This window comes from Symphodus melops (assembly GCF_947650265.1).
Source record: "Symphodus melops genome assembly, chromosome: 17".
Taxonomy (NCBI): domain Eukaryota; kingdom Metazoa; phylum Chordata; class Actinopteri; order Labriformes; family Labridae; genus Symphodus; species Symphodus melops.
Genome location: NC_136707.1, coordinates 21848516 through 21862283, shown reverse-complemented (window position 1 = coordinate 21862283; position 13768 = coordinate 21848516). Strand labels below are relative to the sequence as shown.

The 13768-nt window shown below is 42.6% G+C and overlaps 2 protein-coding genes across 2 annotated transcripts; one reads left to right on the top strand and one right to left on the bottom strand.

Annotated features, from left to right (window-relative positions):
- Positions 1-9: 9 nt before the first annotated feature.
- Positions 10-5867, bottom strand: nup85 (nucleoporin 85). The gene is made up of 19 exons (XM_079365704.1): positions 5683-5867; positions 4904-4994; positions 4662-4818; positions 4473-4543; positions 4314-4357; positions 4072-4141; positions 3863-3984; positions 3559-3693; positions 3320-3442; positions 2981-3112; positions 2549-2655; positions 2380-2463; positions 2214-2279; positions 1707-1858; positions 1455-1572; positions 1238-1338; positions 687-838; positions 406-507; positions 10-202 (listed from the first exon to the last, which is right to left on the bottom strand). Exons 1-19 carry the CDS (start codon positions 5713-5715, stop codon positions 104-106), a joined length of 1959 nt encoding a protein of 652 aa, XP_079221830.1. The 5' UTR covers positions 5716-5867; the 3' UTR covers positions 10-103.
- Positions 5868-6714: 847 nt separating this feature from the next.
- Positions 6715-13526, top strand: LOC306838894 (small ubiquitin-related modifier 2-like). Its single transcript, XM_079367310.1, has 4 exons — positions 6715-6820; positions 8059-8190; positions 10697-10768; positions 12854-13526. Exons 1-4 carry the CDS (start codon positions 6800-6802, stop codon positions 12914-12916), a joined length of 288 nt encoding a protein of 95 aa, XP_079223436.1. The 5' UTR covers positions 6715-6799; the 3' UTR covers positions 12917-13526.
- Positions 13527-13768: the final 242 nt, after the last annotated feature.

Below are 13768 nucleotides of genomic sequence, written 5' to 3'. Positions count from 1 at the left end.
CGACACAAGTCATGAAAAGAGTTTAATTATCAAAGAGCACGATTACATGAATTTTATATACAGTACAAAAAAAATGCAAAAAGAAAAAAGCGCGTCGGTCTGTTTACGCTTCCACAGTTCCCTCTTTGACGATGGCCATCGCCAGATTTCTGGCCAGCGCGAGTCTCAGGAGCTCCACTTTGGTCACCTCGATGTCTTCATCCTGCAGATTAACAACACAAAGGAGAAGTGTTGGCGAGTGTGGAGCTGGCTTTCCTCTGAACGTGCCTTCACAAGGTACTAAATTCTATCGTTGTTGCCGTGGTAACGAACCCAATATCAATCACTGTTTGTGCTTTAACCCCGTGTTTTCTGAGGAGTTTATGCTGTAGGGGATCAAGGCGACCTCGTGACAGGTGTGCGTACCTGCTTGGGCCGGTCTGCGTCGACAGTCGCCGTGTTCAGCGAGGAGGTGAGCTCCTCTAAACAAAACATCAGCTCGTAGGTTTGGTCTGCTGAGAAGATCACCTAAAAGAAAACAAAAAGAAAAGTCAACGTACGAGCATCGTCACAAATACCCAACACGATCGCTCGATGTGTTAAAAACTAGAATGAGGTGAATAACTGAAAAATGCATCGTCATGATCAGACGTGTTGTATAATCAGTTTAATGATAACATCTCCTCCGAACACGCGCGATGACTCACCTCTTTCTGCTCCAGCAGCGGCAGCGCGTCGGTCAGCAGAGTCATCCAGAAGCTTCTGGGGGCGATCTTTGCCGTCATGAGAGAGAGCAGCAGCTTGGCCGCCTCGCCGAAGCACTTTTCTCCGTACAGCTTGTGAAACTCGCGGTACTTTCCTAGAAGTGAAATGAGAGCTCAGTTTTCCCCCTGAACCCACAGCCCACGATCAAACCTTTACACAGACACTTTTTAAATAACATCTAAAAGCAGTTTCTGTACATGGGAGGTTTGTGAAATCAGTTTTCATCCAGGAGGAAAAAAAATGCCCTCACATGCTCTTGCATTAAGCAAAGCAGCACAAAACTATATCTATATCAGCCTGTCATGTGACGGTCTAATGGAGACTAAGAGGTGAGTGTTCCCTTCACTGGATGCAGGAATTCAGCAGAGGCTGAGTCACATGTTTAATACAGTGTCTCATTAAGAGTACGTGATGTTCCACAAACCTCACAAAACAGGAAAGCTCACTAAACATATACTAGATGTGTGTGTGTGTGTGTGTGTGTTCTTCATACCAAGGAAAGTGAGCCGGTCACTGAGCAGCATTGACGGACCCAGGTTGTCTATCAGGTCCAAATCTGAGAAGGTTCCTTTGGCGCAGTAATCCTGCAAGAACCTGACAAACACAAAACCACGTGTTAAAGTTTCCTCTACAAGGAGAGAGCTATGAAAGAGCTTCATGAGACTTTGTCCACAGAACCCAAAAGGCCCCTCGGAGGATGAGTGACTCACTTCTCTGAAATGAGGGTGGCGAACGCGGCATCTTTGGCCCTGATGCTCCAGGAGAGAGCCGAGCCCAGCCTGTTGTTCCTCAGAGCGCGCATGGCCATGATCTTACAGATGCTCCGCACTGAACGAGGACACAAGTTAAAGGTCTGCAGGCTGTCTCTGCATTCATGTCAGACAGGTTTATGCTTGAGAAGAATCAGAGCTGTGAGAGAGAGAGGGAGCGAGCGAGAGAGAGAGAGAGAGAGAGCGTGGTACCTTGTTCTGACATCTGCCTCTGCTCACAGATTCTGAGCACCTTCAGCGCTTTGCGCTCCGTTTCTAAAGGAACGCGCTCGATCTGCAGCTCCAGGTACACACGGCCAAACTCAGGGCAGTGGTCGAAGTAGTCCACGGCCAACTGCCACAGACTGTACACACACACACACACACACACACACACACACACACACACACACACACACACACACACACACACACACACACACACACACACACACACACACACACACACACACACACACACACACACACACACACACACACACACACACACACACACACACACACACACACACACACACACACACACACACACACACACGATATAAGATCAGGCGTTTGTATCATGCATCAAATCATAAGAGTAATCAAAGCAATCATCACCATCTGAGTCTCTGAAGTTTTAACACCTGCTCTTTAGCTCAGGTTAAAGAAAGCTCTTAAATTCTAAAACATTTAAGGTCGTTTCATATCGAGCCAAACCTGTGATGAGTGAAGAGACCAGACGCATATTCAAGGAGGAGAAACTCTCTCAAGTTGGAGCCAAAGCTGAAAACAAAAGACACCACAGAGATCATTTGAAGAGTTTCATCTTTAAATAAATTATCTTCTGATTAGAAATACAAAAGCAGCCAAACTAAGTCCTTACTGCAGATTGTGGGACTGGAGCAGTTTGCAGTGATCCAACAGATCCGTCAAATGGGCCACAAACCACCAGTTGTTGAGAGCGATGCTGATAGGAGGAGATGAAGTGATGTCATACACGTGTGCAGTTTGTGGCTTATAGACACTCTGGTGGTTTTATAAAAAGGTGTTACCTGCAGTCCTTAATGACCTGATGGATGTCGAACTCAAAGGCAGCCAGTAAGATGCTGTCCAGGGGCTCAGGGACGCTCCTCGGGTCCAGGAACATCCTCATGCACGACTGCAGTAAGTACGTACACACACACACACACACACACACACACACACACACACACACACACACACACACACACACACACACACACACACACACACACACACACACACACACACACACACACACACACACACACACACACACACACACACACACACACACACACACACACACACACACACACACACACACACACACACACACACACACACACACACACACACACACACACACACACACACACACACACACACACACACACACACAAACAATGAATTAACAGGACGTTCATAGCACTGTGAGTATAGCAGCTTTTATTGCAGTGTACCTGTGCATAGAAGTGTAGCTCAGTAGGTTTGACTGTGGGGTGACAGTAGAGCAGTCTGGTGACCAGGAAGTGGTACCAGGTGCTCAGGAGTCCCTTGTGCTCCAGTAAAGTGTCTTCATCGCCCACTAGGATCTAAAAGGAGGAGAACAGAATCAGATAAAGTAAGGTGTAAGGTTTCCACTTAATACAAGCACGAAGCACAATGCAAAAGAGTAAGTTCATAATCACGACTTTCTCTTTTATATACAGAACACTAAAAGGTATCAATCCAGATATTCTGTACTGTGAAATAAGTAAACAGATGATGATGACAGCTACTGAGGGCAAAGAGTCGCTGACCTTGCAGATGAGCTCCAGGTGTTGGTTGCTGGCGAACGAGTTGTCCTGCAGGCAGCGGTCCACCTCCTCGTGCCAGTGTCTCCACTTCACATCAAACTCTGTGAGCGTCTGGGTGCCGCCGGGCTGAAGGGTCACAACCACGTCAGTGATGCACGCCTCATCGTGGTAGATATTTGACCAGCAAAAATCAACAAAACTGAAGCTACAAAATGAGAGGAACCTTTGAAGGATGATCTTACATTGTAGAAGGGCATCTTGCTGAGCAAAGTGTCCATCAGCTTGAACATGCTCCTGGCTGCAGGATGCAGCGTGGCCTGCTTCACCAGCATCTGCCTGGCCTCCTCCAACCTGCCCTGCAGCACGTAACTCACCACCTGCACAGAGCGGAAACATTTGAGAACTGACATGTCACTCTGTGCTCGATGTCAGAACACAACATGTAGAGCTAAATGCAGAAGGGTTTGTTCTACTGAAAGTCAGGGCTGCGGGTGCTGTAGCGTGTGCGTGTGTGTGTGTGTGTGTGCGTGTGCGTACAGAACCTACCACATCCCAGTAGTCGTGGTGTTCAGCAGGGCTCTCACTTTGCAGCACTTCTCTGGCCTTTTCATCCACATCCGCTTTGTGTAATCTGACCCAGTCCAGGAGGTGGAGCAGCAGGGACCCCGCTGAGAGCACGCACACACACGGACAATTACAACGCTGATAGATGAGTTATTAAATGTACAGTAACATTAACTACAAGTAATTCTAACCTGGAGCGGCATCGATGAACAGCACTTCACACAGATTCCAGATCAGCTCTATGGCCAACAGAATCGACACCTGTCGCATTGAAACAGAAGTAAAGGTTACAACTTTATATATATAAATTATCCTCCCTTTCTTAGTTGTTCTTCGAAACATGCACCCAGACGGCCTCCTTTGTTAATGTTTCCTGTACAGCCGTAACATTGTGGTAGAGATGCACAGACAGATGAGATGTAGAAGGACGTACCTGATTTCCATATTGTGTCGCCACATCTGCAACTTTTGTAGAAACTGCAGGAAAAAAAAAGAAGCCAGTCAATTTGATTATCCGTAGGAAACAAAATCAATACAATCAAAATTTTAAAAAAAAATTTAAAAAAAATTTTTTTTTAAAAAAAAAGATTACCAGCAGCTTGTTGAAGCTCCTCCATGCAGGCTCGTATCACAGATCGATAGTTTTTACTGATGCTGACAAATCTAAAGAGCAAGACAGAGACGATTTACTAACATGAGATCTATTTATTTCCTTTAGGAGTAAAAAACTATCCCAGTGACATGCAAAGGAGCTGAGATCTTATCCCTCAGGCGGTCTTACTGAGGTTTTTTGTTCTTGCTGGGGAGGTCCTCTCTTATTGTCTGCAGGCCGACAAAGATGTGATGCGACTCGTTGAAGAGTTTGCGTAAAATGGGGGAGTAAATGTCCTCGTCTTTCCTGACCTCATGGATGTATAAGCTGCCCGATCCTTTAACACCTAAAAATACAGAGACAAATTAAATGATTAGAATCAGGAAGAGACAGTGAAAATGCAGAGACTTGTTTGGATAGGCTGCACAGACCTGAGGGCGGGTACAGGGTCTCGTAGGTGAGGATATCACCAGGACCCCATGCAAACCCCAAATGCTTCCCATCACCGGCTGCAGGGATGTTCTGCATCAAAAGAAGAGGAACCAGACAACAGTTATCCATTAGCTTATTCTTCAATTTTGTATTTTAATGTCATACTTGCTCATTGTTATATTTATTTATTTTTGGTTCTTGCATTTTAAAACATATTTTCATAGTTTATGTGATTGTTCATTTGTTTGAGTGATTTCTAAAAGTCTCGTTATCATGAAACTTTGACGCCTTTTTAAAAAAATATATATAATATATAAATATACCTGAGTTGCCTAACAATTATTATCCAGTAAAACAAAATAAAATCCAATCCTGAGAAAACTAAAGGCTACCAAAAGAAAAACACTAAATTAAAGGTTATCCTTATAAAATGTCTAACAAGGTGACAAACACTGATTTCATCCAAATAAGGAAGATTAATCACGATAAATCGATTCAAAGCAGTCATTTTAAAGTAATCTAATAATAATAATAATTACTATATTAATGTCATATATTGAGTTCTTACTGAGACACATTTCCTTTAATAAAACTCAGAGCATATATGAATGATGCTTTCTGACTTGTGCTGAGGGACATAAAGTGTGAACATAATCTCTATAATATTTTTCATATTTTATAAAAGTTAATATTTCTGCTCTGGAGTTAGCCTCTTAGCAACACTTAGCTTTGAGTTGGAGGAAATACGTAAACAAACGTCACCGCAAAGGTCACTTACGGTAATAGACGGCTCCACGTCCACCTCCTCCATTAGGGGATAAATATGTTAAATATAATTTAAATATTAAATTCACTGTTTTGGCTGGAAACGCTTCACGCCATGAACTACAGGTGCGATGCTGCAGCGCGCCTCACTCATTCAAGCCCCTTTTTTTGACGCATGCGTGATGACGTCACATAGAGGCTCCCTTTCTTCTTGCCTGTTTTTCCATCTGCTGTGGAAAAACTAATGTTTTATTATCATTATTAATCAACTGACTGTTAATATGCCCGAGGTATAGTTTAGCAGTATTTACATGACAGTTGTGCATGTGCACGAAGAGGAACATAATACAGTATAGATGATTTGGTTATTATTGAACATAAATAACAAAGACTGTAAATATTAATTCACAGTCAGGTGTTTTTTTTACACAAAACAAAGACTATAAAGACAGATTGTACACCAAATATCACACAACACAGAAATGTAAGTGTTATGAACCTCAAGGCGTTAAATGCACATAAATAAAGATTTTTTTCTGTTATGAATTTACAAAGATTTTCTTTAAATTTTTTGACTGATTTAAGTCAAATAGCAATGCTTTTACTCAACTTATAAGTATAATAACACACCCTAATGTTGGATGTACATATTTAATTTTTTTTAAGTTTTCTGAGCTTCTTCTTCTGACAGAAAAACAAGATGGCCGCTGGTATTTAAAGGGTTAAAAATGAAAAAATAAAAAACTGTCCATACTAAGAGTCCTGTGGTTTTGTACACAGTATGGGGATGATGATTGGATCATAAAATGCTTATTAAAGCAAACTGTGTTAGGAAATAGAAGCTGTTGTTTAGCTACACAGCCATAAACATGACAACAAAAGGGAGGACGTCTGAGTGCGCGTTCATGTGTGTCTTCTTGGTTCAGTAACGCGCATTGTATCTCTCCCGCCCATCCCCAGACCGCGCTTTCATACACGTGACCGCCTGTATCCATTCAAATCAAAATACCGTGGACGCGCACTTGCTCGTGGACGCGCACGTTTGATTCCCGTAATTTAAACGGGAACGAGTACGTGCGCGCACTCGTATTCTTTGTGTGGTAGCGTAGAGAAGCGCCAAAAGAGTGACCATGGCTGATGAAAAACCAAAGGTGAGTGTTTTTTCAACATTGTGTCAGTTTATTAAATTATGTATCTGCTTTTGTAACACAGTGATTCGCGTAATAACGTAGAATTTCTGCGATTTGTTTCACCTTTTTTAAAGTTGAGAGCTAAATTTTAACTACCAGCTATACCTACTTTGATAGACCGGAAGGTTTGTGCACGCGCATTCGTAGGCGCGCAGGTCTCTTTCTGCTTGATCACACTCAGCTGGAGTCATCCTCAGTGCATGCTGCAGCTTCAACTGAGAAAACATCATGTTTACATTCCTGCAGAGAGGGAGGACGTTTGTGCACTCCTCAATAATCTTCTGTTTATGCCACACTATGCTGAATATCTCTGTGTATCTCTGTTTACCTGTGCTTCCTGCACGCAGTGGCCAACTTTAGAGACACACAAAGATAATGAAGTGAAAAGTGTCTGAGGGAGGATTTTAAAGTTTGAAGACATCTGTACAGCATAACTCACTGCCATCAGCTCAGCAATACAAACCTGCTCTTCATCCCTCAACACATCTGGATCTTATTTATCAAATGTTGCAGTGTGTTGACCTACTTATGTAATAAATGAATGCTAATGGTTTGTATATAAAAAAAAACAAGTGGCATCCTCCAGAGTTAAAGATTGAAGCCTTAAGTGCAAAAACTGCAGACCCTTTGAGTGTCCACTTCAGACTACGTCTAAAAGTCTGCAGGTTTTATACAGATCATGTTGAAATGCTCATTTTTAAAGCAAAACCTAGTTTTATACAGCGTGCTACCAAAACACTGTTGGAATGGACAGTTGTTGTCTTAATGGCACACACTGTGTGGGGGCTGATTTTTGTTTTATTGCTCTGTTTTTATTTGAGCAGGGATACAGTCATGCATCATTTAGGGCCTGACCGATGTAACTACAAGCCGGGGCGTCGTAGCTGTTCGTCAGGAGGCTTCAGGCCCCTCTCAGCTGACTGTTACAAGACCCAAAAGAGACGTTCAAAGTATTGTGTTGAATAGTATTCAGAGGCAAAACTACAACAACTGTTTTTTTATAGCCTAAAAACTTTAAGATACACAGACTCCCATAAATTACTCACCATGTATGAAATAAAGTCAGTGATTGAACTGATTTTTCAAATGTTCTTAAACGTATAACTCTAGTGTTTCAAAGATGATATAAATGAAAGGTATGAATTTAAATTCATGAAGGTCAACAACACGTCGTTATAACTGCTGTTTTTATCTTGCAGGAGGGAGTCAAGACAGAAAACAACGAACACATAAACCTGAAGGTGGCGGGTCAGGACGGATCGGTTGTGCAGTTTAAGATCAAAAGACACACTCCGCTCATCAAACTCATGAAAGCCTACTGCGAGAGACAGGTGGGTGGAGCTTAATACCTGCGTCGATCAGTCATCACTGACTGTGTTGTTACAAGTTATGTTTCTGTTTTAACATAACAAAAACTGAAAGGACGATTCAAAGGACAGCTTACATTTCTAACCTGACACAGCCTACAGAGCACTCATCTTCATTTTCTAGATCAAATAAATGCCAAGCCAGTCAGAGCAACACGGTGCTATCTTTCCACATATCTAGATATCCACATATCTACTTTAGAGAAGTATTCAGTGTGAAAACATGTGCAGACGTTCTCGGTGACACCGCTGCATGATGCTTCCTTCTTCTGACCTCCAGATGCATCAAACTAGTCAGAGGTCTTGAAGAAGTTAAAAACCTTGTTCAGCTGGACTTCTTCAAGTTCCGGCCTCTTCTTCATTGCAAACTGTTTCATAAACTTTAATATCAACAGGAACAAAAAAAAACCCTCATGGGATTTGAGCGGAAGGAGCTGTTTGACGGAGTTTAGGCAGACGGGAGGTTCAGCCTTTTTTCTTCCAGTCCGAGTCAACAGATGCAGAAAGGCCGTGAAGCGAGGCCGAGCTGCAGAAGCTCATGCACAATGCATTATGGTACATGTAGGCTCAGCCTGTGAGGCATCGACTTCAACTGAATATCTTGTCTTCTAACTCTGATTTGACGTCCACACAAACATTGGTGAAACCCTTTCAGCACGATAACTGAACCTGGACACTTACCACAGTTTAAGTCAACCATTGTGAGCGTCATTACTCACAGCTTTGTCGACATGTTAGCCACTAAAAAGTCCTTTTTTTTCTTCTTCTGCTTTAGGGCAGAAGAACCTGTATCCCCGATGAGTAATGTGTAGAAGTGTTTGTGTCAAGATTTGCTGCTAACACATCAAATGAACTGTTATTACTTGATGCTTTCAGGCAACAGTTTTGAAGTATACATGTTTATTCTCGTTGGCAGACAAATAGGCTGTGATGAGAGTCATGTTCAGCCCTTAGCACTCGTGAAACAGGCACTTAGCAGCTGGTAATTTGAGATTTTAGTTTTACGTGGGTTCTAAATAATTCAGTGTTATGGCTGGGAAACCTAAAAGTCCTTGTCCTCTAAGTACAAAAGTGAATTTTTATGTGACATAAAGACGGGCCCTGATTGCAGAAAGCCAAAAGTCAGATGACGCTCACTAAGGAATAATTCACCACGGTCACATTATCAGTCATTATCTCCACTGAGAGAGTTCCAGTTCACTGTTTACTGGCTGTGATCCAGCTGGGCTCCGTCACGTCGTCGCTCCGGTGTGTTTAGAGCTATAAGTCTCCCCTCAGTTGCAGAACACAGCTTACATCTCTCTCATTACCAAAATCTCCTCATCTGTGTTAATTACAGACCGTATCTCCTCTTTTCCATCAGCAGCTACAAACGAAGTCACGTCTGAAGTCGTCCTTCGTCTATAACGGGATGCAGGAATGCTGACGTATTCTTCTAACTTGTTCTAATGAGTTGACATTGGGCCAGCTGTGTTCTTAAAGCTAAACAATAACTTCTCCGTCCACGAGTGTCTGTATCTAAAGAAAAGGAGAAGTAGAAAACAAAAAGGCAACTTCTGACATTCCTCTGGATCTGAAAGTCAAATGAGCGTTCGCCTCTGTGGAAGAAAGGAAACCGGAGCAGGTCAAAACAGACATGTTGGTCATGCAGCTCATTTTAAGAAGCTGTGCACGAGGCAGATGTTTTTCATTATTCCTTTATTCCTCTTCCACTGCAGAGATGATGCACTTCTCTTCCCCCTGTGACCCACAGACGTCAGACATTCCTTTATTTACTTGTTTATAGTGACAGGGACAGTGTGCAGCCTATATTAGCTGTAGCAGAGTTAGCTGTTATTTACAATTGAATCACCAGTATGTTCAATCAGTCCTGATGTTATGAACTACAAATAAAAGGAGAGGTGGAGCGCAGCGGGTCATTGGAGGTGCTGCACAGAGAGAAGAGAAGAAAGTTTTTCACATGTGAATTATTGAAGAATAGCAGCATCAATAAAACATAAATAGATCAAATAAAATACTTTATGGACCCCGTGAGGAGACAAATCAAAACATAATAGATCATCTAAATACTCAGTGCCTTGCTTAAGGGCTTCTCTGCAGTGCTCAGGAAGTGATCTTGCACCACTTCCTGGCTCTTCTCCGCACCGGGACTTGACCCGGGGACCCTTTTCAGTTTCCAACCCGAGTATAGTTCAGTAATAAGTCATTCCATGTGAGTGCAGCGTTAGAGGAAGAAAACATCAGTGAAGAGTATTTGTGTTTCTGTCACACTGTTGTTGTTTTTATAACTCATTTATTGTTCTGACGCCCAACGCACAGACGATTGAGTCCTCGTTGCCGTAGGTTCAAATCCGACCTCTGCCCTCTGCTGCATGTCCCCCCCCCCTCTAACAGTTCACTTCCTGTCTTTCGTCTTTTTTCTGTGAGACGTGACTGACAGTAAATGTTTTTTATGCGTTTGTCTCGACAGGGACTTCAGATGAGACAAATCAGATTCAGATTCGATGGACAGCCCATAAATGAGACGGACACGCCATCACAGGTGAGTCTGAAGATTTGAAACGTTGGCTCCTAAAACGGACCAAGAAGCCTTCATTTAAAGGAAATGTGCCAAAGAGATTTAAAGCAGAAGCCGTGTACCTGCCTCAAACATGACGACAGTAACAACAGAACTAAACGTCGTTGTTATGTGCAGTAGTAAACGTCCTCACAGAGTAAACAACCCAACCGTTAAATACAGAGAGCTGCACACAGTGAGCAGGGAGGAGCGTCTGTGAGTGTTTTTCATTTACAAGTCCCAAAAAACAATCTGTCTTTTAATAATTAAAGGGGGTCTATTATCCTCACTTTCACCATTAGCCTGGGACATTTATTGAGTAGTGCTGGGAGATGTGTAGCTCAAAAATGTCTCTATTTATCTCATACTGGCGCCGGTAAAATCCCACATTTCAGCCTCTGCCTGAAACGCTTCATTTCTCTTTAAGACCCCTCCTCCCCTTGTGCCCACCTTCCTCTGATTAGCAAATCTGAGTGAGCTTCTGGGTGGGCGTGTCCTTGAAAGAGCGGCCGGGGTGGGGCCCGTCCTACAACTTTGCTCTGATACGTCAGCTTCTGAAACGTCTCGTTCAGAGCAGTGGGAAACCGACGACTGTGGATCTGTCTGAAAAACAAACAGAGGATTCGACATCTTATACTGTATGTGTTTAAATATGGACCAGCATGTTAGAGCTCCTTTCAAAGTCCGCTACACAGTTGTAAAGTTTGGGGTCCACAGTGCTGTGCCCACTCGGACAAAAACACAAAAAAGAGTCTTAACATGCACGATGAAGAAAAACAACAAAAGCAAGAGCAGACTTACCCACTGATTACTTTTTAAAATAGAGCATCCATTTAATAAAAGCATCTTTAATCCGGCCCCTGGGACTCCCACCGTTCCAAAGACTGCAGAGCCGAGCCCAGAAAAGTGTCCCCTGTGTCAGTGGACGCTGCGGCTAATTGGCCCTTCTGAGACGCGCCGTGACCACGCTCGCAACCACAAAGCTGTCCAACAACGAGAGTCGGACTAATCTTCAAATGTTATGGAAAATAACTGAGGACATTCGGTAGAAGAAGCCAGAGTGGATGATCTGGTCCAAAAAAAAAAAAAAAAAGATGAACTGGAAACCAGTTAAAGATCCCAACCAGTTTGAGACACATTAACACCAAACTGGAAACCAGAAGAAGAAAGAAACAAGAAGTCATGGCAAACACGTTCAGAATGTTTTTTTGCAGATTTTAATTTTCTTTTCAGGTAAAAAAGATTATATATATATATGACATATATATTATATTAATATGCACAGCAGTCCTCTGTCTCCTTCTGCTGTATAAAAGAGCCATGACAGGCACTTCCATATTACGCTGGTTATTTTGGAGCCTCGATGTTTGCATATTGAAGCTGGCTGGGTGGACTGACGAAGCACACGTTAAGCTAACGCACAGAGCGGTGGTGAAAAGTTTAGTGACTCGTGTGTTTGTTATGTTTGTCCCCTCGACTCGCTCGTCCAGTTTAAACGCTGCCTTTGTCAACAGAGATGTGGATCATGGCGTCAGATCCGCCCTTGTCTTCCATCAAATTACAAATAAACAGGAGATGAGCAGGAACAACAAAGAAAACCTCCCCAGGTGTCAAGCAGGTCAAATATTAAGCAACTCCATAAGGAGACGGCGGCGTTGTAGTCAAGACACCATTAACGGAGACGAAGACAACGGATACCCGAGAGTGTTTCGAGACGGAGACGAGACCAAGGCAGGGCGAGACTAAGACAAGACCATAAATACAGAATCTCTGAAAAATCATCATCGACTGTAACACCGGGAAGGTTGTAGCCGTAATCGAGTGTAAAAACATAAAATTATGAAGATGTAAGTTCTTGGATGTGTTTTCCTTCTAATAGCCCATCATTGGGGGTCTTAACCCTAGTCCTCCTCGTCCCTGACCGAGACGAGGCCGAGTCAAAGAGATTTCAATTCTGAGACGAGACGACGTGGATAAAAAATCAGGAATATCAGAAACTGGCACGACCTTCACAGGTCATCTTACCCGACTTGTAAGCATGTAAACTAAAGTGTTTCTTGTTCTCCACAGTTGGAAATGGAAGATGAAGATACAATCGACGTGTTTCAGCAACAGACAGGAGGCCTGATTTAATCGACCGCGTGCATCAAACTCGTCCCGATGTCTCGACAGAACTTCACGCAGAAGAAGTTTCATTTCTCTGCCACACACAACTGCTGTATATTATCTTCATTCTTGCCCTTGATACTTTTTTTTGTACATAAACAACATCCATACCCCCATTCTTTCAGGTTTTGTGTTTTTATGCTGATTGATTTGTGTTGAATTTTAACAACTTACATTTCCCCAGTTTGGAGAGGTTTTTCTACGGTTGTGGACAGAAAGGAAAGCTGTTGGAGGGGGAATTAATAAAACTGACTTCTCTGATCAAATGTCATTATACCAGGCTCGTTCACTGTCCAGCAAATCTGTTCTTAAAGTGTACTATTTTGGGACTGCTTATCACTTTGTGATCGCTTTACCCAGTTAGGGAAAGGGTCTAGATTGTCATTTGTCTGTCATCATTGAAAAGTTATTTGATTTTATACATTTTATATAGACATGGATGTGTAGGGAAATGTTTTGAATAATCGTTTAACTAGGCCGAGCTTTACTTTTTTTGGGAAGCCGAGATGTCAAATAAACATCTGTATTATCTATTGAGATGCCTGTTAAAATAAAGCTATTGTCTTTTTCCAAACGTTCCACTCACTTTGTCTGGCTTTGTAATGTGATAGTATATGACGAAAGTCGGATGAGTTTGTTGATTTATAAAAAGATTCCAGATATCAGCCTAATTTTGATTCAATCTTTAGGTCACTGGTTCCCGACCTTTTGTCCTTGGAGCCACCCTCAGAATATGCTTACCAAAACATTTTATTTAAAATGTGCGAATCTAATTTTGACAGCCTCAGAGCAGACTGGGATCTCAGAGTTCCCTCTAGG